The sequence below is a fragment of the Siphateles boraxobius genome, unplaced genomic scaffold (genome assembly GCF_051911475.1).
Source record: "Siphateles boraxobius isolate OS27281-9 unplaced genomic scaffold, OSU_SipBor_1 113, whole genome shotgun sequence".
NCBI lineage: Eukaryota > Metazoa > Chordata > Actinopteri > Cypriniformes > Leuciscidae > Siphateles > Siphateles boraxobius.
This window is the reverse complement of record NW_027508715.1, coordinates 211,158-237,500: the sequence shown is the minus strand read 5'-3', so window position 1 is coordinate 237,500 and position 26,343 is coordinate 211,158. Positions and strand designations below refer to the sequence as shown.

At 36.2% G+C, this 26,343-nt stretch overlaps 1 protein-coding gene across 1 annotated transcript in view; it reads right to left on the bottom strand.

Annotated features, from left to right (window-relative positions):
• Positions 1 to 26,343, bottom strand: part of LOC143706938 (RAC-alpha serine/threonine-protein kinase-like) — an 85,268-nt gene that overhangs the window by 29,399 nt on the left and 29,526 nt on the right. Inside the window, exons 3-9 of the mRNA XM_077199426.1 lie at positions 11,471 to 11,599; positions 7,762 to 7,873; positions 6,130 to 6,229; positions 4,443 to 4,574; positions 3,714 to 3,779; positions 1,494 to 1,562; positions 1,287 to 1,412 (exon numbers count right to left, since the gene is read on the bottom strand). Of these exons, the coding sequence (XP_077055541.1) occupies positions 1,287 to 1,412; positions 1,494 to 1,562; positions 3,714 to 3,779; positions 4,443 to 4,574; positions 6,130 to 6,229; positions 7,762 to 7,873; positions 11,471 to 11,599 (734 nt within the window). The remainder of the gene's footprint in view (positions 1 to 1,286; positions 1,413 to 1,493; positions 1,563 to 3,713; positions 3,780 to 4,442; positions 4,575 to 6,129; positions 6,230 to 7,761; positions 7,874 to 11,470; positions 11,600 to 26,343) is intronic.

The window sequence follows — 26,343 nt, the reverse complement described above, 5'->3', positions numbered from 1 at the left end:
ATAGTTCATTTATGTAAGTGAGGAGAGCAAAATATAGTGTCCTGCACCCACTAGTAAAACATATCTAAAGTAAAATTATATCTTTTATATTATATTATATTGTTTTCGATATTGTTTTCCAGTTCTGAATGGCCGGTAACTTAAGGCGAGACACGGCAGCCAAAAACATCGTTTTGTTTTTCACTGGTCAATTTTGAGATTTTGGGATATTTGTCTTCAATAACATGTCTTCTTTCAGACTTGTGGTGAAAAAAAGTCAGAAATACACATTTAGGTCTTTATTTTACTACACTTTGTCTGTTTGCGACTCTAGATTTCTCATAAATTCATCAAAAGTTGTCGTTATAAATCACCCCTCTGCTCCGCGATCGCGATCTGCACCCTGTCATCACACACACCGTTAGAAAGCTCTCTCTCTCCTGAACAATACTGTCGGATCCAAATATGGTCATTTCCTTTTTATCAGCAACCAATCACGAAAGTAAAAGGGGGGATTTTACTCTAAATGCACAATCTCATTGGCTGATGCTAAATCTTTAAAGCCCGTTTTCTCAAAATGACTTTTCTCTCATACTCCAAGTCCAAAATCTCCACTTCAGTAGCACCTATATACACCAAACTTTCCAGTCGTGTACCTAGTTATATTATGAAGACATTTACAGAGGGATTTGTAAATATATTATTCCTAGCCTGATTTATATAACATTTTATTCCAAAAAACATGGCGAAAATCATTTTTTAAGGCTATTGGCAGTATATTATGATTTACAGGATAACAAAAGTAGATATCCATAAATCCCTCTGTAATTTTTCCCCCATCTAATATGTGAACACAATGAAAAAATAATTTTGAAACTAGCTTTATCCAATACTCATATTTCGTTTTTTTTAAATATATGCAAATTAGCGCATATTTAATTAGATAATGTATCATTTGCATATTTAAACATTAAATTACATAAAACTTGTAATACATTTTTTTCTCATCTTAATGTAGGTAAGCAACTGGCAAAGTTTCATGGTGATATCTGCTAGTTAAAAAAAATACCCTATTCACCTTTAGTGTCTCACCTTAAAAAGTAATTAGCAAAATTAGCCAGTAAGTAAGTGAAAAAGTTAATTTCAAACCCTGAATAAGTCACAGTTTACTTTATTTTGCTCTCCTCACTCACATAAATGAACTATAGTGTCTTGCACACACTAATAAAGAAATATCTAAAGTAAAATTATATCTGGTGTCTGAGTAATTTTTGTGAAATGAAGCACTGATATGAGTGCGTCCTGACCTTCAGATCCCTGTAAACCACGTTTCTCTCCGAATGCAGGTAATCCAGCGCACACACGATCTCGGCCCCGTAGAAGCGCGCTCGGTCCTCCGAGAAAACACGATCCCGGGACAAGTGGAAGAAAAGCTGCCGGAAGGAATGAACGCAGGAACGTTTATAACCGTAATGATCATTTCCAGCTCGGGTCTGAGAAGAGCGGCGCCTCACCTCTCCTCCGTTGGCGTACTCCATCACGAAACACAGACGGTCGTGGGTTTGGAACGAGTATTTCAGACCCTGAACATGCAAAACCACTCAAATTAATACAATTAACAATGTATTAAATAATTATATGAAATATTAATGATAAAGACATTCAATAACACATGCTGTATATTGCATATATGCTGTATAAAAAGAACAATTACTGTGAAATGACAGTCAAAAATGATCGCCTTAAGAAATTAATGGGGAATAATACTTTTTTTTGATTGTAAGACAAAGCAAATTTGTGCATATTTGTACTCCCAATACATTTCAAAGCAAAAAATCTAAACTTTTGACAAAAAGTTGCAGTTGATTATGTCTGAATACACAAATGCAAACCTCATATGAGTAATTATGTCTGAAAACACTGTTATGAGTAACTAGACATTACACAACCTTGTTAATATATTTATATATAGGGCTAACATAAGATTTTCATCACTGTTTTCCATACAACAATGTAATAAATAATTACATTAAATATTAATGATAAAGACATTCGATAACACATGCAAAAAGGGCTGTATATTGCATATATGCTGTATAAAAAGAACAATTACTGTGAAATGACAGTCAAAAATGATCGCCTTAGGACATTAATGGGGAATAATACTTTTTTTTGATTGTAAGACAAAGCAAATTTGTGCATATTTGTACTCTCAATACATTTCAAAGTAAAAAAATCAAAACTTTTGACAAAAAGTTGCAGTTGATTATGTCTAAATACACAAATGCAAACCTCATATGAGTAATTATGTCTGAAAACACTGTTCTGAGTAACTAGACATTACACAACCTTTGTTAATATATTTATATATAGGGCTACACAGATATCTTGCGGTTACATCATGATATTACACAAGATTTTCATCACTGTTTTCCATCCAACAATGTATTAAATAATTATATTAAATATTAATGATAAAGATTCAATAACACATGCAAAAAGCAATGTTTTTCCTCCGTATTTCTATCAAGTACAAATTTCAAAACATTCTTAAATCAAGATGCACTTATTCGAGACGCAAAATATCATATTAAATCTTGTTTTATGAGAAATCGATCAGAATTAAGAGCATTAAAATAAAACGAATTCTTAAGTGAAAAGTTTATTTTTCTAACCCCATTGGTGGATATTTGTTCTTTTTTCAAGCATACATTTATTTTGATCAATTTCTCATAAAAAAATGAATAAGTAATTTTGCATGTCAAGTAAATGTATCTTTATATAATTATGTTTAGATGTTTGTAATGGAAAACAAGACTAAAATACTTGAAATAATAAAATAATATTATATTAATGAACTAAAATAATAAAGGCGCTTTTTTTTAAATTGTGAAAAATTCTGCAATGAAGGACTTTTATTCTATAAAAAAATAAACAAGGAAGTTTGATTCCATCCTCATTACAAATTAAGATCCCTTTATTATGTTATCTGGAATACATTCAGCATCCAATTTCTGCTTCAATAGCATCACCAAATTATGCTAATTTCAAACAACAGGCCAATCAGAAGAGAGATTCATGAATATTAAGTAGACAGGCCAAAATCGACCTGTTCTTGGCAGAGCTCCTGAGAAAGGAGCTGTAAACATATATTGTGATGGTATAAGGATATATAAGGACATCAAAACCTAAAATAAAACTTCAGAAAGTTGGGACCTTTAAGTCTCGTTTTATGATAAATTTATCAAAATGAAGTGAGTTTGTGCGTAAAACAAGTATATCTGCCAGTGGGGTCAGAAAAATAAACTATTTTCCCTTTGAATTAAGTTTATTTTTTGACCCCATTGACAGATATTTTTCTCGTTTTAAGCATAAACTCACTTGATATCGATACATTTTTCAGAAATTCAAGACTTAATATCTTAATTAATTTTGCTTATCAAGCACATGCATCTTGATTTAAGAATTTTTAGATATTTGTACTGGAAAACAAGATTAAAATAGCAAGAACACAAACATATTTATCAGATTATGATCCAGGAGGAAACGTTTGCCATTTACTGGTGAAGGAAGTGGAAACGGGCGACTTTATTCAGTTTGAAGAAGCAGCTTGAACTCTTCTAAAAGGCATTGTGTGGATGGATAAACAGAGGCAGACGTGCTTGAGATGAGAGGCTATTGAAGAAGAAGAAGAAGAAGAAGAAGAAGAAGAGGAGATCATGAGAGTCTCTCACCGTCAGGAAAGGGTGTCTGGAGTTCTGAAGCACACGGTTCTCTGTGAGTGTGTGAGCCACTTCATCCTGAAACACACGCCATTCAACACCTTACAATAATAGTAGTGTTGAAATCACACACATGCAAGTATGGGAACGACTAAACATGTGACAAATCAAACAACTCACTGGGAAAAAATGCTGTTTAAATACTATAACCAAACTTTTTGGGGGGATTTTACTCTATTTATACATACACTGTAAAAAATTAATTTCATGATTTATCATCACAACATTTTTTTTCTTTTGTCAAAATTAACTTATTTATTTCTTCCAAGATATTGGACTATATAAAGGAATGACTATTTTTATTTCTCCTCCTTTTATATTGTTAAATTATTGGTGATATGTCTGTTGTTCCCCCTTCCCTGTCTGTTTGTTCGAGTGGATGTTATTTTATTTCTAAAGACAATGAAGAGTTGATCACAAAAAAATAAACTTTCATTATATATGATATTTTGAGTTTCTGTTGAATAAACCAATCTCCTTCATTGTATTAACTCATTTTTTTTATTTCATTGAACGTAAAATTTTAAGGTAACTTCACTTTTTTAAGTCAAACCAACAATATTTTGTTAACAGTGTAGTTTTACAAACTAACTAAAGGAGGCTCTGTCAGAATTAGCTAACACACTCCAGAAACGCACTCAGAAGTCAAATATTTCTCAGTTGTGTTATACTTTTACTCACTTTGGCTACGATCACTTCTTTCTTGAGGATTTTCATGGCGTAATATTTTCCCGTTGCTTTTTCCTTCACCAGAATCACCTTCCCAAAAGTGCCTTTTCCCAGGAGTTTGAGGTATTCAAAGTCATGCATAGTCTGAAACACACACCAGCTGTCAGCAGACACACACCTGCACGAGTTCAACACAAAAATACTGACACGACATCTGTGTTTGACCTTTGACCTGCTGCAAATGCCACGAATGTGAGCGTGGGAACTGGTGTTTAATACAGAGCAAGTGCACAAAGGTCCTCATCCTGACATTTTACATACAAACTAATGAGGTTCTTTTGCTCAAGACACATTAAACACGTTAACACTATTGTAGTCTTTGGTCATTTAAAGTCCCCCTGGCCTGTGGTGAAAATCAAGCTTTTAAATGTTGTTTATATGTCTATGTGATGTTTTAAGACAAACCATGATTTTAAGATATTTAAGATTTGTGAACACACGCACAGGTTACATCATAATATTACATAAGATTTTCATTACTGTTTTCCATCAGATGACCATAATCGCCTTAATTCATTGGATTCTAAATACATTTGTTCTATTTGTAATTTGAATATTGCATTAATTTAGAAATAATATAAAATGTGTTTTTTTTCTCATATTTTATTATTTCAAAAAATGGTGTATATTGGAGAGGTGAATATAAACTATCATGAAAGACATAGAAAAATATTAGTGAATTCAAATATAGTAAGTTAATTTCATATTTTAAAAAGATTACATTGCACTTATTGTCTTAAAAATATTTTATTATTTTAATAATAATAAAAAATGTCAGACAATAATACAATAATTTTTCTAACATTTTATTATTTAATATTGAAATAAATGGGGTATATTGTAGAGGTGAATTTTATTAAGTATCATGCAAGATAAAGAAAAGAATATTATTTTATTAAAATATATTTTATTCATTTCATATAAAAAAATACAATGCACTCATTGTCTTAAAAAATAGTTTATTATTTTTATTATTTTAATTTGAAAAAGTTAAATGATAATAAAATAATTTTTTTCTAATATTTTATTATTTAATATAGAAATAAATGGTGCCTATTGTAGCTGTGAATATTTAATAAGTATCATGAAAGATAAAGAAAAAATAATAGTGAACTAAAATATAGTGCATAAAATTTATATTTCTAAAAAATATGTTGCGCTTATTGTCCTAAATAATAAAAAATATATTTTCTATATTTTATTATATATTTTTTTAAACAAAATAGTTTTTTAAATATATTTGATGTGTTATAGAAATAAATGGTGAATATTGATAAGTATTATAAAAGATAAAGAAAAAATATCAGTGAACTAAAATATATTTAAAATATAAAATACAATTAATTTCATAATAAAAAAAAAATGCACTTGTTAACTTCGGTCTGCTTGATCAAGTTTAAAACAAAATCGTTTTTTAAATATATTTTTTTCTGTGTTATAGAAATAAATGGTGAATATTGAGAAGTATAATGAAAAAATATCAGTGAACTAAAATATATTTACAATATAAAATGAATCTGAATACTCGTAATATGAGCTACGAAACGCTTTCATTTTGGCGTGGACAATCTCTTTAAGTCACATTAATATTTTATCAACCTTAATATTTAATAAGCAAAAGTGTGTGTGTGTACTGTACCACTTTGTGTGGCGGTTTGGTCTCCGTGTGCGTGTCCATCTCCTCCTCTTGTTTCTGCAGACGCTCAGCCACAGTCTGAATGGCTTTGGTCCATTCCTCCCTACAACAACAGTCAACATGCAAAACAACACGTCGTCTTTTATGCATTTTGTATTACAATTATTGTTGGTTCTTCTGATAAATTGCCTGTCATGCTCCTTTATAAGTAGCTCGTACACTACCAGTCAGAAGTTTTGGACCGGTAAGATTTTTAATGTTTTTAAAAGAAGTCTCTTCTGCTCACCAACGCTGCATTTACTTGAAGAAGAAAAAAAACAGTAATATTGCTAAATATTATGAGAATTTAAAATAACGGTTTTCTATTTTAATATATCTTAAAATGTATTTTATTCCTGTGATCAAAGCTGAATTTTCAGCATCATTACTCCAGTCTTCAGTGTCACATGATCCTTCAGAAATCACTATAATATGATGATTTGAAGAAACATTTATGATTATTATTATCAGTGTTGAAAACAGTTGTGTACAATTTTTCTCAGGATTCTTTGATGAATTGAAAGTTCAAAAAGAACAGCATTATTTGAAATAGAATCTTTTGTAACATTATAAATGTCTTTACTGTAACTTGTGATCAATTTAATTCCTCCTTGATGATAAAAGTGTTGATTTCTTGATTTCTTTCCCCCAAAAAAAATAATAAAAAATCTTGCTGACCCCAAACTTTTGAACGGTAGTGTTTAAAGTTACAAAAGCTCTCTATTTCAGACAAGTATTTCTTTGTTACTGAAAGAACGTCTAAACTATAGTTTGACTAAGTGACCCAACTCTGCCATGTCCTCTATCAGGCTATGCAATGAACAATATTTCAAGTTTTTTTTCTCGAAATTAAATCCTCTTCCGTAGAAAACAGCTGATTTACATTCTAATAATATTTCACAATACTACAGTTTTTCTTTTTGTATTTTTAATTAAATAAATGCATATAATAACCCCGGTTCCTGCACACTGTAGATTTAGCGTTAAATGTCCGACTTGATAAGAGCACAAATGTGACTCCGGATCACAAAACCAGTCACGAGTCGCACGGGTTTATTTGTGGCAATAGCCAACAATACATTGTATGGGTTCAAAATTATTGATTTTTCTTTTATGCCCAAAATCATTAGGATATTAAGTAAAGATCATGTTCCATGCAGATATTTTGTACATTTCCTACCATAAATATATAAAAAATGTATTATTGTGAGTTAATGCAACACAATCGCAAACATAAATGCACAACTTTAAAGGCGATTTTCTCAATGTTTAGATTTTTTTGCACCTTCAGATTCCAGATTTTCAAATAGTTGTAAATCAGACAAATATTGTCATATCCTAAAAACCATACATCACTGGAAAGCTTATTTATTCAGCTTTCATATTATGTATACAGTTACATCTCAATTTAAAAAAAAATGAAACCTTGTGACTGGCTCTGTGGTCCAGGGTTACATATACAGGTGTGTGTGTGTGTGTGTGTGTGTGTGTGTGTGTGTGTGTGTGTGTGTGTGTGTGTGTGTGTGTGTGTGTGTGTGTGTGTGTGTGTGTGTGTGTGTGTGTGTGTGTGTGTGTGTGTGTGTGTGTGTGTCTGACCGTTCCTCGGGCGTCTCCACATGGAAGGTGCGTTCAATGACAGTGGTCCACTGCAGGCAGCGTATGATGAATGTGTTGGGTTTGGGCCGCTCCGTCTTCATCAGCTGACACTCTGGACGAATCCCGGGAAAACCACACCGGAGACACACGGACAGGGAGAGAAATGACCGTTGCAATCATCTATCTTTATCTGTGTGTTTCTGCAGCAGTGCATTACACACACTCAGTAGGGAGCAGGACAGGTGCACACACTCACATACAAACTTTACACAAGGTTCAATATCTGATTCCACTTTAAAGGTTTTAGCTAAAACAAAATCGTAAAAACTCTTGACAGCATGCAGAAGAAAAACATTTCAGCTCAGCCATCAGAGAGAGTGAAACGGATAGAGGGCTTATTGAAAACTAAAGATATTTTGTATCCGAAACCTGGCTTAAACCAAATGATTATTTCGGTCTGAATGAGTCCACACATCAGACTACTGTTATAAGCACGAGCCTCGTCTGAGATATTCTTAATGTTACTCAGAAAACAGGACACAGGTTTAACTCATGTGAAGTGCTAAATGTTATTACTCTCTCAGATATAAGAAAAAAAATCCCTGCTATCTCTTGCTTTGGCTTTGGGCCTTATGCTGATTTCATAAAAGAGTTTGTGGATTTTCTCTCAGAGCTATGGGTCAACGTCGATAAAGCGTTGATTGTTGGAGATTTTAACATTCACGTCGATAACTCAAATGTTGCGTTTACAGATTTACTAAACTCACTTGGTGTCAAGCAAAATGTCACACCGTTTTAATCATACATTCGATTTAATTAAATCGCATGGAACCAATCCTATTGATATAGATATTAAACTGCAAAGTGATGATGATTTCACTGATCATTACCTTGTAACTTACGTACTGCTGAAATTTGCCATGTCGGCCCGTCAGAACAATTCTCCCAAATGTGACTCCGGATCACAAAGCCAGTCACGAGTCGCTCGGGTTTATTTATGGCAATAACCAACGATACATTGTATGGCTCAAAATTATTGATTTTTCTTTTATGCCCAAAATCATTAGGATATGAAGTAAAAATCATTTTCCATGAAGATATTATGTAAATTTCCTACCGTAAATATATAAAACATTTATTTTTGTGAGTGAATGCTTCACCTTTCATAATAATCAACATTAATATTGTGTGTAATACTATTAAATCCAAACCAATGTCAAATGTATAGTTTTTCTTAATTTCTTTAGTTATATTTTAATTAAAATATATTTTTATATATTTTTTTAAATTTTTTATTAATCTGTATAATTTTTATGCATTTTTATTTATTAAACTAGACAAAAATGAGAAATGTTTTAATATTATATTTTATTTTAGTAACGAGAATGTTTTTTTATGGTTTTAGTTGTAATTAATGATAATAACCCTGATTCATAGAGACCATTATGCAGGGTTTTCTAGAAGCATTAAACAATTTCTATCTTCAATTATTTTAAAGTAAATTTAACTTAATATGGCATCTTAAAAACGCAGAGCTCATGGCGTAAGACGTAAAAAAAAAACACACAGCGAGACGTCTAATACTGCACATATTCTCATTTTCTGTCACTTTACATAATAATCAACTCTAATATTTTGTATAACAGTGTTAAAACTTGCTCTTAACATCTGAACAAGTTTTACGTCTAAAAAGAAGTTGCAAAGAGATGCAAATGCGATGACGGCAATCTGATGTCAATATAACCTGTGTTTTCCTTTCCCACACGGACGCTTCTGCAATTCAAACTATGAATGCGCAACTGCGTCTGAGGAAAACAGGAATGTCATCAGTTGTTGAAAACTCAAACTCACGTCTTTTTCCGAGAGAAGCCGAAATAAGCTGTGTCTGTGTTCTCTGCCCTTAAAAATGCTCACTCAAAGAGTAAAACTTATGGTTTCAGCGCGACAAAGCACAATATCCAGCAGTGACTCTGCCAGCGCTTTCCCACAAACATATGTCGAGGAGAGAGCGTGGAGGAGACATGTGTCACGTAAGAGACCTGTCGTGGAGATGGAGGATCGGGACGAGACCACCACTGAGATCCAACCGGGCTTCATCCACAGCCTCCATCAGCCGAGAGATAAATAATGAGGATCAGACACTTAATAACCACTATATTTCACAAGTGTCAGCGAGGAAGCGTTCTCTTGAACAAACATTATGGCTGTCTAATTAGTCTGTTCAATCATTTCAACAGTTTTCTCAGGGACGGCGGGGCTTGTTGGGAAAATTCTGCTGAGGTACGACTCCAGAAGAGGCCCAAAATATGCTTAATATGTTCTGCACGTCCCTCGAGGAAACATAAAACTGTTCGTGTTGATGGAGGTCAGATGGAAGCTCGCATGACCTCGTGGCGAACGACCAGAAGAATAAAGTCACGTCCACCCATGCATATCATATTAAATTAAGCATGCACGAAATATAGGTTTGGATGATCGTTTGCGTCAATTGAAGATGTTTTGAAAGGTTTACGCAACATTAGTCTAATATCCAAATAATCCATTGTGTTCATTGCTTTTTCAGTGCTATTTATCAAACATTATGTGTCAATCGAGTTAACAAAATAAAAAAGGTGCAAAAAGATTACTTAGGACCGTGCAAATAAACCTGAACTTATGTTAAATGCAATTATAAACATCTCTGTTTTGTATGTCAAAAAATACTTTTTTTAACACAAAATGTAAAAAAATGCTAAATCTGTCAATCGATTTTTACAAAAATACATACTAAAAAGGGCTAAAATATTATTACAATATTATTACAATACTTATAATGTTGCAAATTAACCTGAAATTATTTTAGATGCAATTTTAAACGTATCTGTTTTGTCTGTCAACTGACTTTTTTTTAACACAAAATTTTGTTAAAAAATCTAAATGTCAAACTATTCTTTTTTAATTTTTTTTTTTTACAAAAAAAACATACTTAGGAGAATATTGCAAATAAACCTGAAATTACATTAAATGCTATTTTAAACATTTCTGTTTTGTCTGTGAAACTTTAACAAAAATAAATTCTTAGAAGGTGCAAAAAATTAGTTATGTTTCAAATTAACCTACAGATTTTATTAAATACTATTTTAAACATCTTTGTTTTGTCTATCAAAAATGTACTTTTTTTGCACAATTTTGTTTTGTAAAAAAAAAATGATTTTACTAAAATAAATACTTAGAATCTGCAAAAATTACCTATAATGTTTAAACATTAAAAAATAACTTTTTTACACAAAAGTCAGAAAAAAATTTAAAAAGGTGCTACTGATTGTACAAATATAAACACCAAGAAGGTGCAAAAACCTATGTATAATGTTGCAAATTAACCTGAAATTATACTCCATGCAATTTTTTATCATCTCTGTCTGGTCTGTCAAAAATTAAGACTATTTTTACACACAATTTTGTTTACAAAAATGCAAAATAACTGTTTATTTAAAAAAAAATACTGCACTCAAGCAAGCATGCAATCTGACAAGATGATGTGAAAATGGTAGAATACTACACAGTGCACATCATAAAATAGTCCCATATTGCCCCTATTTGCTGTTGTTGTTCACATAGCGATATAGAAATAGAAATAACTCTAGTAGCCCTTTTCCACAGACTCGTCTGCACATCCGTCACCGTCTCCGGCTCTATTAACGACTGCAGTATAAGTTAAGGTGAGACTCACGAGCCACTGAGAAGTTGTTTAACGGCGTCTCCAGCTGATCGGCGTCCTGCGGTCGCTCCTTATATCCCGTAAACGTACCGTCATTCTTCAGCAAGAAATACCGCGGCCTCCATGTCTTTATGTACTCTCCTGAAGAGACAGAAGACAGAAAACATAATAAACACTCAGGAATGCATACGGCCAATGCCTGACGATAAACAACTCTGAGGTCATATTAACCCCATTTATTAAATCAGAATTGACACATGAATTAATAAATGATCAACATGATCTCAAAACTCAATGTCCTCCAGTCCTTTGTCGTCTGATTGAGAGTTTAGACTTATAGAAAGTCTTTTAGTGTAATTGTACAAACGTCCTTCAGCTCGTGCTTCACTGTCTTTCTGCTGTCAAATTAGATTTTTATCAAGTAAAAGTAAGAATAACTTTGATATTGTTAGTAATATTTCAACTGGACATAATTATCCAGACATCATTTAATAGAAAAATAATGAGTATCAAATATGATCATCTCTCAATCATGCATTGCATTGCATTGCATTATATGTTTTAAACCTAAAGAGCTTTGATCATAAAACTAAGCTTTTAAATATCATTTTACTAAGACATATTATTTGCAGATATTGAGAGCCGACCATATAAATATCAGCATCTGCACAAAATAACATTATTGCTCAGTTTGAGCCTCAGAATAAAATTGACCTCCATATTCTCACTATATCAGATTACGTCATCTATAAAGCCTGATGTATTAGATAAGAAAACATATATATAAAAATTTGTCTTGTCAGGGTTTACAGGGTTAAGATCATTTATTGAACGGAAAGCTAAGTCTAGTTTAAAGGCAGAGTGAAAGCATGCATCTAAACTTAGATTTAAAACCCGGTTTGAACTTAAAACAACAGCATGACACAAAACACCTCAGTTTCCTTAGAGAAAGCGCGCACAAAAACTGCTGCCGTTTTCTGCATCCAAAATCAATTTGTGCTGAGGAACGTGCAGAAATCACTGCACCAGATGTTGCGGAATTGGAAATGAAAAAACCCCCACAAAAAACAGAGAGAGACACGCAGCCGTGGAGTCTGTGGCACGTCAAAAACACAGAGACAGTTTGAATAGTTATCCAGGAAAAGTGTAATTTATTTTTAATTACGGGAGTGGAATATTAACCCCATGCAGGGTCTAAGCAAGCTGTCCTTAATTGGCCCATTTCCTCCGTCACTAAAGTGTGGATGTGTCACGGCAAACGTCTGTCTCGCTGATATTCAGACGCTTTTTGGCTCATTTCAACTGTGACAGGCCAGAGGAGCAGCGATTGGCCCATAACAGAGCAACTATACATGCATTTATCATTTAAACTCATAATCCTGCTTCCTAACATGAGGATTTCACTGCCGTTTTATGGAAAGTTCATATCATATCACATCTTTATTAAAAGAATAGCCATTTTGAGATGTTTCAAATTATTTCAACTTGTAACTTGAAAAAATGTAAAATAAAAGGAATTAAATTAAACACCTACTAAAAATTTTATGTAAAATTATAATAAATAAAAAGGGTAAAAATACGACACTAAAAAGTATTAATATAATAATATAAAACTGAAATAAACAATGTATTTGTTAAATAACAAATTATTTAAACTATAAAAATGTAAAGTTCAATAATAACAGTCAAAATGCAACACTAACATTTAAATAAATAAATTTCAAATAAACGCAACATAAAAGTTACTAAACTATACAAGTTACTAAAATGATTAATATCATAATGTAACCTTTAAATGAATAAATACCCCCCCCCCAAAAAAAAATCGAAATAAAAATTGACAAAAAATTGAATCATAAATGAAATCATAAACAAAATATTGCAAAAAAAGCAATCAAAATAAATCACTTTTTTATGTGCGTGTCACGTGACCATTAACCACATGAGAGAACCATGAACAAGCGAGTGCATATTTTAGCTCACGAGGGTTCAGCAGACAAAAAAGTTTGTGAATCCCTGGTCAAATAAGACAATCTAGAACAGTCTAGTAACAAAAGATAAACTACCAAGCCGCATAATGCATCCAGTAGGTGGTGGCTCTTGAAACTAGAACAGCACAACATCTCTGCGGAGCTTCAGCACTTCAATAAACCTAAAGCATTACAAATGAGTCCACCTGATTCACAACAACTGGGGAGGAGGAAGAGCAAAGCCCACAGCCGCGGGAACATCTGTCCTTGAGCCCTGTGTACTTAAGACTCTCATTCACACCAGATGCCCAATATGTTATTACGGCTGTTGCCATTTTTCATCATGGCAAGATGTGACGGCATCTCGCTCAAAACTTGTTCTGCAGGCTAAGAGGTTTTGGCAATCAAAAACACACTTCCTATAGGAAGTAATTCGTCTGGTGTTTGATGAATCACTTACTGTATTCCCCTTTTGCAAGTGATATAAGAATTTGGAAAATGAGTAAATGTAAATATACACTACCGTTCAAAGTTTGGGCTCAGTACTTTTTATAAATTAATTATTTTATTCAGCAAGGACACATTTAATTGATTGAAAGTGACAGTAAAGACATTTATATAAGTTTCTATTTCAAATAAATGCTGTTCTTTTGATAAGTCTATTCCTCAAAAAACCCATAAATACAATCCCTTTCGATGAGACATAATTGCTTATTACTTTTGACCAAAAGGTGGCGCTGACACCAAATTTGCGTGGTATGGTCAGTGTTGGTTGGCAATGACACGCACCAATTTTGGTGTCAATATGCCAAAGCCTTGCAGAGATACAGTCTCAGATGCAACTTGGCATCATTCTATCAAATTCGTTGATGTAGTAAACAAAAAGAGTTTTGTCCATCGACATGAAATCCATAACTTTATACCAGCATAGTCTGAAGATGATCCGAGCCAAATTTGGTGAAAATTAGACCAAGGTCTAGAAAGAGTTTGAAAAAGTGTGTCAAAATAGTCCACAGGAAGACTAATAATTGGCATCGATGTTCTCGGCTTGATCAAAGGAATCTTTCAAGACAATAGGCTAACACGAAAGCCATAAGTGTTTTTTGAGATTTCATTATAGTTTTTGACCACAATACCTTTTGAGTACTATCACATACTGAATTTTGTAACGCTACTACACCAATGCATTCGTAAAGTAGAGCATTTTACGACAAGTCAAAATGGTCAACGTCCAAAATGGCTGACATTGGAAAATTGGGTATTGTTCGATTGTCAGTATAACACACCGAATCTAAAGACCAATGATAAGCAAAAATAGCAATCTTTCATATCTCCTAGAATTTAAAATTATAATAATATTTTTTTTTTACCAAATAAACGAACCCTTGGTGAGCAGAAGACACTTACAACTAAATCTTACTCCAAACTTATGAATAATAAGTAGTGTATAAATATCATAAAATAAATATAATTAAATTCCCCGTGTTGAAAATCAAGTCAAGTCGACAGCATTGGTGAGTATTTTCTCCTCAAAACTGCAGTGAACCAAAGACAGTCTCAAAAACACGGTTTGAAATCGCTGGTGTTTCTGACGTCACAAACGACCTTGACCAATCAGATCAACGTGTGATCGTCAACAAGTGGATCTCTGAGTGAGTGAGGGAGTGGAGGCGGGGCTCATTTGCATATTCATAGAACCGCGTATACTAAATGAGGCAAGGGTGTTGAGTTACATTGAAGCTTTTTTAAGGCATGAATACATTCTTTTCAAGGAAAAAACGTTTAAATATGTAATTTTAGTGATCAAAAATGAGTTTTAAAGGATAAAATGATTGACTACAGGGGGACTTTTAGGTAATGATATAATTTACGTGTACAGATTCTTGTATCTGGTTTGTGTGATCTCAAAAGCACTAGACCAAGATCAGACGTGACCCTTTCCCAACCACATCCATTCAAAAGAAACCCAGACCAGATCTGGCCGGACGCCTGTCTACCCGTCTGTCTCCATGCCAAGTGTGTCCTGGGACAGCATGTCCACCATGCCGCACACCGTATATCACGACACACGTTCATGAGCGTGACACCGGGACCTTTTAAAGAAACAGACAAAACAAACTGATTAAATTTCATCATTTATTCGTGACCGATGCATCTATCGCAGCAGGTTTGCTGATGTGGAAGTGTCTCAGACGGACAGACGACTCTTGTTTAAACGGGAAGCTGCTTTACAACTCAGGCCTGAAGGGCACTGACAGATGTGTTTGTAGTTATGATGCCAAAGTTGTAATTGCGTAGGGTGTGAGATTAATCCACCACAGGGACACACTGAGTCCAGGGTTTTCATGCCAGAATCTCTGACGCACGCGGGTCATTCACTGCCGCCCATTTGATGACGGGCAAAACATGCTGAGGATCACATGCACACCGAATCCATGCAAAACCGGTAGGGGTGTAACAATATATCGTGTCACAATACAAAAATGCAACAATTTGTATCGTGGATAGTGACAATATATATTGTGTATAATGCACCCAAAATAAAAATTATTTTATATAGGAAAAAATTCACGTTTTCAGAGTTTTGGTGTCAGTACTACATTAAATTACTATATAATGTTGAATATAATGTATAACAATGCAATGGGGGAATGATAATGCCAAATGTCTGATGTTACCAGTAAAAAGTGGCCTATATTATTTTAAATATATCTAGTCAGTGACAGAGTGCAAACATATTCATCTAAAATAATTCTGTTTTCAGCTTTAGAATCATGAATATTTTTATTCTGGTGTCTCTATTCTCCTGTGCTTTGGGTTTCCAGCACCAAGTCAAGAATATTCATTTACACCCACAAGTAATGCAAACATAGCATTTTAATCAACGGTACTTTTTTTGTTAACCTTTTACCATATGTCTCTGAGTATGGCAATTGTATCGTGAGTTCAGTATCGTGATATGTATCGAATCATTACATTAGGGTATCGTTACACCCCTAAAAAAAAACGGCCTTGAATATTGTGCAAAAGACAGACGCACACGTGATGATTTACACCTCTGACTGTATCCATAAACAAACGCTTCTTCATCAGAACTGAACACTAAAGAGAAGTCTGATCTTACACAATGTTTTGCTGTCATGGCCTTTGACAAGTTCCTGTATTTTGGTAAAATCTAAAAACTCAAGTGTACAGCGGTTTCCACAAAGCATATCGATTACAGAAAATCCATGTTGTAATTATATAAAAATAAGATAACTTCAATAAATCTAGATAGTAAAACTAGGGCTGTCGATTTAACATGTTAATTTAATTAATTAGTTATGGAAAATTCATATTTAGTACTAAATATTATATACTAAAATTAGTAATGGCAAATTAAATGGTTTGACGCACCCGCACTAAACTTAAAAATATTAGGGGAAATATACCCTGTATGAGTTTTCGTCTCATATTTATATGATATAGTTAAGCAGTATCACACGAGTGCTGTTTTTATCCTGAATAACACGAGTTCAAATGTCATATTGATTATATACAACATTTCAATAAATAAGGAGTTAATTTTCTTTTATATTAGACACAATATTGTTTTATTAATGTCTAAATTTTGCCAAGGAAAACATTACCAATAAAGCCAGAGCAACACACAGCAGTGTTTTGTTTCTGAATGAATCCTCGTTTTGATTGAATCAATTAGGTGAACCAATGATTCATTCATAAAGAGAGCCATTTACTTAATTCCTGAATGAATCAACCTTTTGAATGAATTGAATGAATGAATGAATGATTCAATGACATACTCATTTAGACATTTACCGCCACTGACAGTTTTAGTTTCTTATTTAGAGTATAATTTCATAAATAATACACTGAGATACATCTTTTCACACTGAGGACCTTTGAGGGAGTTTTAAAAAAAAGGTTCAAACATTCACAGAAGGAAAAACCATGCATTAAGAGCCGGGGGTGAAAACTTTTGAACAGGATGAAATTTTTTTTAATTTAGTAAACTCAAAAGCAGCTGAAGATACTTACATGTTTCCCGGAAGACAAATTAAGTACAAATTACCTTGATCTTCAAATTCAAAAAATGCATTGTGTTTCCTTCTGGAGCATTGGTGAATATTTGAACCTTTTTTAATAGTTGTGTTCGAGTCCCTCAATGGTCCTTAGTGTGAAAAGATGGATCTCAAAATCATACAAACGCAAAAGATGCTGGAAAACTAAAGAATTTTTGGGACCTGGAGAATTTTTAACTGATCAGCACAAACAAGGGACTAAGAATCAAGGGTATGTAAACTTATAAACAGGGTCATTTTTTATAAATTCAGCTATTTTTTTTATCTTATGGACTATATGTAAACATCTTTTATGTAAAATATCTTAGTTCTAAATAAAAAAATAACATGCATTTTGTATGATCCCTCTTATTTTGTAAATATTATTCACATTTTCACAGATTCTTTAAAGGGTTCACAAACTTTCAAGGACCATTGTATTGTATATATGAGAACCGCTATAAAAGCATTGTGTTCCACATTCTATCACGGAACACACACAAACACACACAGTCATGTGACACCGAACACGACCACCACATCCGCCTGACCGTCTCCTCATCTCTTTCACCTTCCTCTGTACATGTGCCACTTTCTCATCTAACCTTTTCCTGTCTCTGCGTTCCTTCCTCTTTCTCACACTCAACACTTCTACTTTTCTGACACGCTGCTCTTGTTTTCGGCTCAGAACTATGACACGGACGTAAACCAGGAACAATGAGACAGCTGTTCATGTAGTTTTGCATTTATTTGTGTTGTCACACACATCAGCTGTCTCAGACTGATGTTACTGCAGACGTGTGCGTGTGTGTGTTTCTATAAACAGAGAACATCTAAACAAATTAGACTCTAGAGAAACAGACCATTGTTTGCCAAACATCTCAGACATACTCACATTCATCTCACATATTTCCATATACATTACATACAAACATTAATAATTAATGTATAACATAAATATATATACATATATATATATGTGTGTATGTACTTGTTTTTATAATTTACATTACATTATATGGTATAATAATTATTTATATATAGATAATATTAAGAATGAACATAACATAAATATAATACATATACAGGTCCTTCTCAAAAAATTAGCATATTGTGATAAAGTTCATTATTTTCCATAATGTAATGATAAAAATTAAACTTTCATATATTTTAGATTCATTGCACACCAACTGAAATATTTCAGGTCTTTTATTGTTTTAATACTGATGATTTTGGCATACAGCTCATGAAAACCCAAAATTCCTATCTCAAAAAATTAGCATATTTCATCCGACCAATAAAAGAAGTGTTTTTTTAATACAAAAAAAGTCAACCTTCAAATAATTATGTTCAGTTATGCACTCAATACTTGGTCGGGAATCCTTTTGCAGAAATGACTGCTTCAATGCGGCGTGGCATGGAGGCAATCAGCCTGTGGCACTGCTGAGGTGTTATGGAGGCCCAGGATGCTTCGATAGCGGCCTTAAGCTCATCCAGAGTGTTGGGTCTTGCGTCTCTCAACTTTCTCTTCACAATATCCCACAGATTCTCTATGGGGTTCAGGTCAGGAGAGTTGGCAGGCCAATTGAGCACAGTAATACCATGGTCAGTAAACCATTTACCAGTGGTTTTGGCACTGTGAGCAGGTGCCAGGTCGTGCTGAAAAATGAAATCTTCATCTCTATAAAGCTTTTCAGCAGATGGAAACATGTAGTGCTCCAAAATCTCCTGATAGCTAGCTGCATTGACCCTGCCCTTGATAAAACACAGTGGACCAACACCAGCAGCTGACATGGCACCCCAGACCATCACTGACTGTGGGTACTTGACACTGGACTTCAGGCATTTTGGCATTTCCTTCTCCCCAGTCTGCATGCAAAATTTGCTTTCATCCGAAAAAAGTACTTTGGACCACTGAGCAACAGTCCAGTGCTGCTTCTCTGTAGCCCAGGTCAGGCGCTTCTGCCGCTGTTTCTGGTTCAAAAGTGGCTTGACTTGGGGAATGCGGCACCTGTAGCCCATTTCCTGCACACGCCTGTGCACGGTGGCTCTGGATGTTTCTACTCCAGACTCAGTCCACTGCTTCCGCAGGTCCCCCAAGGTCTGGAATCGGTCCTTCTCCACAATCTTCCTCAGGGTCCGGTCACCTCTTCTCGTTGTGCAGCGTTTTTTGCCACACTTTTTCCTTCCCACAGACTTCCCACTGAGGTGCCTTGATACAGCACTCTGGGAACAGCCTATTTGTTCAGAAATTTCTTTCTGTGTCTTACCCTCTTGCTTGAGGGTGTCAATGATGGCCTTCTGGACAGCAGTCAGGTCGGCAGTCTTACCCATGATTGCGGTTTTGAGTAATGAAACAGGCTGGGAGTTTTTAAAAGCCTCAGGAATCTTTTGCAGGTGTTTAGAGTTAATTAGTTGATTCAGATGATTAGGTTAATAGCTCGTTTAGAGAACCTTTTCATAATATGCTAATTTTTTGAGATAGGAATTTTGGGTTTTCATGAGCTGTATGCCAAAATCATCAGTATTAAAACAATAAAAGACCTGAAATATTTCAGTTGGTGTGCAATGAATCTAAAATATATGAAAGTTGAATTTTTATCATTACATTATGGAAAATAATGAACTTTATCACAATATGCTAATTTTTTGAGAAGGACCTGTACATAATTACATATATAAATACATAATTCAATATGTACTTGTTCTATAATTTATAATCATATTTTATGTGCAATTATATATATATATATATATATACACATTAATATTAATAATTGATATATAATATAAATATAATGCATATACAATTTATATATGCATGATAAAATACTATATTCATATGTAATATATTGTTTATATAAAGAATTATAAATATATGTAATTAAATATTTAAATGTTTATATTAAATAAATAAATATGTATTAATACTAGTGCTGTCAAACGATTAAAATATTTAATCGCGATTAATCGCATTAATGTCATAGTTAACTCGCGATTAATCGCACATTTTTATCTATTCTAAATTTCTCTTGATTTCTCTTTGTTCATTATTTTTTCTCATTTTAATGCTCTTATCAACATGAAAAAAGTGGATTGCTTTCTTTGTGCACATTTTTTTTTATTGAAAACAACATAGGCAATACTGTGTTCAATTTCACACTAACATTCTCACTTGGAGCAAATAATTTCTTTGTAACACAATGTAACACTGTCCATCAATAAAAGGGTGAAAGAAATACTGACGAGGTACTGATATTGACGAGGGGGCGGAGAATTCGCATTAGGTGTGTGTGTGTGTGCTTGGCCATCATCAAGTGGTATTTCAGACTGGACGTGCTGCGATGATGATAGCTCAGTTCATAACGACAAAACACACATATCACTTTGGTCTAGTCAATGGAACCATTTGGCAACTTTTTAAAAGTAAACTTTCCATTCAGAATCTTATTGGCATCCATTTCGGCGTCTCGCGCTCGTCATCCACTCAAAACGTAACTTTAACCTATTTGGCCGGCTCGCAAGCCCAAACAAGTGTGTGTGCGCGTGCCTGTTGTTTTGTTTCCGGTCTAGATCCACTTGCGCTTTGGTCGACGAAGCAACAAAACGTCCTCGCACGGCGCAAGCCCTTGAAATGAATGGGTTTCATAGCGCAGCGCCGCGCATGCCGCGTCCTGTTGCAAAAGCATGTGAAAAAAAACTACAAAGTTTGCTAGACCAAAAAGACCGTTAATCTCGCGATAAAAAAATTAATCGCGTTAAAATGGTTTTGCGTTAACGCCGTTAATAACGCGTTTAACTGACAGCCCTAATTAATACATACATATATATAATTAATATTCTAAATATATAATGTATTAATATTCTATATATAGAGAATTTATATATATACTGTATATATATATAGTATATATACACTTTACTAAAATATATATATATATATATATATATACACACACACACATTTATATATATAAAATTAAAGATGATATTTAATATTCTGCAATATTATACTAAAAATGAACAGAGAAGATTGCCAAAGACCATAAAAACCGAGTGAATTAAAGCAACAGTGTGAAAGCGTGTGAGAGCGCCGGCGCTGCCTCCGCATCAAGTGGGAAGAGATCCTGCCACTTCCTGCCACTTCCTGGGACTCCCTGAGACACCCTGAGACTCCCTTCCACTCCCCGACACTTCCTGAGACTCCCGGCCACTTGCCGACACTTCCTGAGACTCCCTGCCACTCCCCGACACTTCCTGAGACTCCCGGCCACTTCCTGAGACTCCCGGCCACTTCCTGAGACTCCCGGCCACTTCCTGAGACTCCCGGCCACTTCCTTCCACTCCCCGACACTTCCTGAGACTCCCGGCCACTTCCCGACACTTCCTGAGACTCCCGGCCACTTCCCGACACTTCCTGAGACTCCCGGCCACTTCCCGACACTTCCTGAGACTCCCTGCCACTCCCCGACACTTCCTGAGACTCCCGGCCACTTCCCGCCACTTCCTGAGACTCCCTGCTACTTCCTGCCACTCCCCGACACTTCCTGAGACTCCCTGACACTCCCCGACAATTCCTGAGACTCCCGGCCACTTCCCGACACTTCCTGAGACTCCCTGCCACTTCCTGCCACTCCCCGACACTTCCTAAGACTCCCTGCCACTCCCCGACACTTCCTGAGACTCCCTGCCACTCCCCGACACTTCCTGAAACTCCCTGCCACTCCCCGACACTCCCTGCCACTCCCCGACACTTCCTGAGACTCCCTGCCACTCCCCGACACGTCCTGAGACTCCCTGCCACTTCCTGCCACTCCCCAACACTTCCTGAGACTCCTGGCCACTTCCTGCCACTCCCTGCCACTCCCCGACACTTCCTGAGTTTCCCTGCCACTTCCTTCCACTCCCCGACACTTCCTGAGACTCCCGGCCACTTGCCGACACTTCCTGAGACTCCCTGCCACTCCCCGACACTTCCTGAGACTCCCGGCCACTTCCTGAGACTCCCGGCCACTTCCTGAGACTCCCGGCCACTTCCTGAGACTCCCGGCCACTTCCTTCCACTCCCCGACACTTCCTGAGACTCCCGGCCACTTCCCGACACTTCCTGAGACTCCCGGCCACTTCCCGACACTTCCTGAGACTCCCGGCCACTTCCCGACACTTCCTGAGACTCCCTGCCACTCCCCGACACTTCCTGAGACTCCCGGCCACTTCCCGACACTTCCTGAGACTCCCTGCTACTTCCTGCCACTCCCCGACACTTCCTGAGACTCCCTGACACTCCCCGACAATTCCTGAGACTCCCGGCCACTTCCCGACACTTCCTGAGACTCCCTGCCACTTCCTGCCACTCCCCGACACTTCCTAAGACTCCCTGCCACTCCCCGACACTTCCTGAGACTCCCTGCCACTCCCCGACACTTCCTGAGACTCCCTGCCACTCCCCGACACTCCCTGCCACTCCCCGACACTTCCTGAGACTCCCTGCCACTCCCCGACACGTCCTGAGACTCCCTGCCACTTCCTGCCACTCCCCAACACTTCCTGAGACTCCTGGCCACTTCCTGCCACTCCCTGCCACTCCCCGACACTTCCTGAGTTTCCCTGCCACTTCCTGCCACTTCCCGACACTTCCTGAGACTCCCTGCCACTCCCCGACACTTCCTGAGACTCCCTGCCACTTCCTGCCACTCCCTGCCACTCCCTGCCACTTCCTGAGACTCCCTCCCACTTCCCGCCACTTCCTGAGACTCCCTGCCACTTCCTGCCACTTCCCGACACTTCCTGAGAATCCCTGCCACTTCCCGACACTTCCTGAGACTCCCTGCCACTTCCTGCCACTTCCCGCCACTTCCTGAGACTTCCTGCCACTCCCCGCCACTTCCTGAGACTCCCTCCCACTTCCTGCCACTTCCCGACACTTCCTGAGACTCCCTGCCACTTCCTGCCACTTCCCGAGACTTCCTGACACTCCCCGACACTTCCTGACACGTCCCGGGACGTCCCGGGACTTCCTGAGACTTCCTGAGACTTCCCACTGCCGCTACATTCATGGCTCAGGACGAGCGAGAGGATGGGAAACGCGGGTGACAGGCTGTGTGTGAGAAGAGAAAGGAGGCGTTTAAGAAAGGAGGGGAGGAGAGCTTCAGGATTTAGGGAATTAAATCTCTGAAAACCGGGACTGGGGGGGCTCTTTTGTTGGTTTTTCCTGGGCCTCCCCCTCTCCCCCTGGAGCCCCTGTGAGCGGGTATCCTGCAGCTGTGCCGGACGAGCCCGTTCTCTGCATATCAATGAGCCAGAGGTCCAGCAGCGGGTCGTCCCTAACCGGCTCTCAGGGCTAAAAGGCCACCGACAGTGACAAACATGCTCTACAGCAGATATGTAAAACCTATAGGCATCTTTTTATCTGCTATGTAATATTTACAACTGATTTTTTCTTAAGTATATCAACATTTAAAAAACAATTGCAATGTATTAGTGGCCAGCCAGGCAATGTGTGTGTGTGCGCGCATATATATATTTATACATTTATACACACATACATAAATGCATATATATATATATATATATATACACACACACACACACACACACACACACACATACATAAATATACCATTATGCATATATATGTGCATATTTATTTACATTTCTATATATTATTTATGCATATATTTTCTCAATTCACCCACCGTAGGTGTCAAAATGTTTACCATATAAGCTACACAAAACACGTAACTTTAAATATAAAAGTTAAATATAAAAGTTGCAAAGAAAAGATAATTATGAGATATTTAATGTTTTATTTTAGGCCTGTCTGGCCCAAAATAAAACATTAAATATCTCATAATTATCTTTTCTTTGCATATCTAGTGAAGGATTTAATGTGCTTTGATAGTATGAAGTGGTTTCTTGTGCAAAAAAAAAAAAATCACTCTAAAATTAAAAGGAACTAAAATAAAATTAAAAAAAGCACTAAAATATTGCAAGGGGAAAATACTTCTGCCAAACTGCTGCTCTCTATAGTCTTCACATTTAAGAATTTGGCATTAACTGTGTTTTTATATTTGTAACAAACGCCCCTTTAAATCAAATCTGGGAGGCAAATATTCCCCCTCCAGATAAATAAAGTTAATTTCTGCCCGAGCATCCTGGCACTGGCAACCAGGAGCTTAAACTCTTCCGCAGCTTCTCCATCTTCTTCTGCCTTTCTCCTTTTCTTCCCGTCTTTTGTTGGTCCCGTTTTTCATTGCAGCTGGATCAGAGGGAGCGTTTGGCAGCCACCACTGTTGCCGCTGGGGTGGGTTTTGCCACCGTACAAGAGAAAAGGGGTGAACGGAGGCGCGGGGGGGGGGGGGGGGGGAGGAGAGGGGTCGGACACTCTTTCTCACGCTCGTAAGAAAGGCTTCACTTCTTCTCGCCGGCCACAGGCACCTGCTGATTACCATAGAGACACTGTGGGAAGTTTTTCCCCCTCCGCTGCTTTTTGTGTTGAAGATTCTTTCCCCCCCTTTTCGTTCCGGTAAACAAGCGCTCCATGGATTAGTTTACTGGGATAGTGCAAAGAAAACAAACAAACAGGAGCGAAAAATTACAGCGACCAGTACAGATGCTCGCAAGAGCTCCGACAGAATGACGTTATTGTTGTGAGATTGTGTGAAGGACTGTGAAAACATCAGCTTTTGTGACAAGTGACATACAGACAACATTGAGTTTAAGTTTTGTTCTCATTTGATAGTGTCAGTGCAAGCAATTCTATAACATCAGTAAACACAGTCAAACCAAAAATTATTCAGACACCAGATATAATTTATGATATTTTTAGTACTAGTAGGTGCAGGACTTTATAGTTCATTTATGTAAGTGAGGAGACCAAAATAATTGACATATTAAACCCAATTATTCTTCATACAGTGACTAACAGTAAAATTTATACAAATGTGTGACCAAAAATGATTGGGACACTTTGAGCTGATCATGTTTTGCTGAAGTGTTTTTTCTTTAATAACTAATGCACCTTTTTACACACAGACTGAACAACATGAAGCATTGCTTGGTGATTGGTTGAGCTAAACTGGTATTATCTAATTGTGTAGTTAAATTTAACAGCTGACAGATATTCAACATAATTCATGTGTGAGAGTCTAACAGAAGGACGGACAAAACCAGTGAAATATCAACTGAGTTCTTGTCATATTTTATTACAATTTTCTAAACTGTAGCGAATAAAGTGTGATAATGTGAAAAATGTTGAAGGTGTCTGAATATATTTTGGTTTGACTGTATATTAAGTGTCTTTTAAACCTTAACTAACCAGGCCGATGTCATGTGTGATCCTGTCCACATTACCAGAAAAGTTTCGTATTGATGCTCTGTGTGAAAGAAGCCGGAACATTAATGGTTTGAGCATATACAATGCAAATGTTCTAATGTAAGAAGTCTGTTTTCAAAGTAAGTCGTGATTATGCAGTCAAATGAAACTGAACCATGTTCAAAGGTTATATTCAGCAAATGAAATTGCAGCATAGCAATACTAAAAATCTTGCAAGCTTTTCAGCATAACATCTGGAGTCTCGTATATTGTGTATATTTCCTCCTAAAAATGTGCGTATGCACAAAAGGCAGATTTTCCGTAAGAACAAATGTTTCAGATTTATAAAACCATATGCATGGTAAAACCAAAAAAAATTGCCTTTAAAAATCCCAGTCTGTGGAAGACGTGCGTACATATGCATCCCTACCCCAAAATAACCATTTACAGAGCTTATTTTACTATACATAACATGATATGCATTAGAGATGTTACTGAAGCCTAAATCTGAATTCGGAAAGGCACGGAAAATGAAAACCA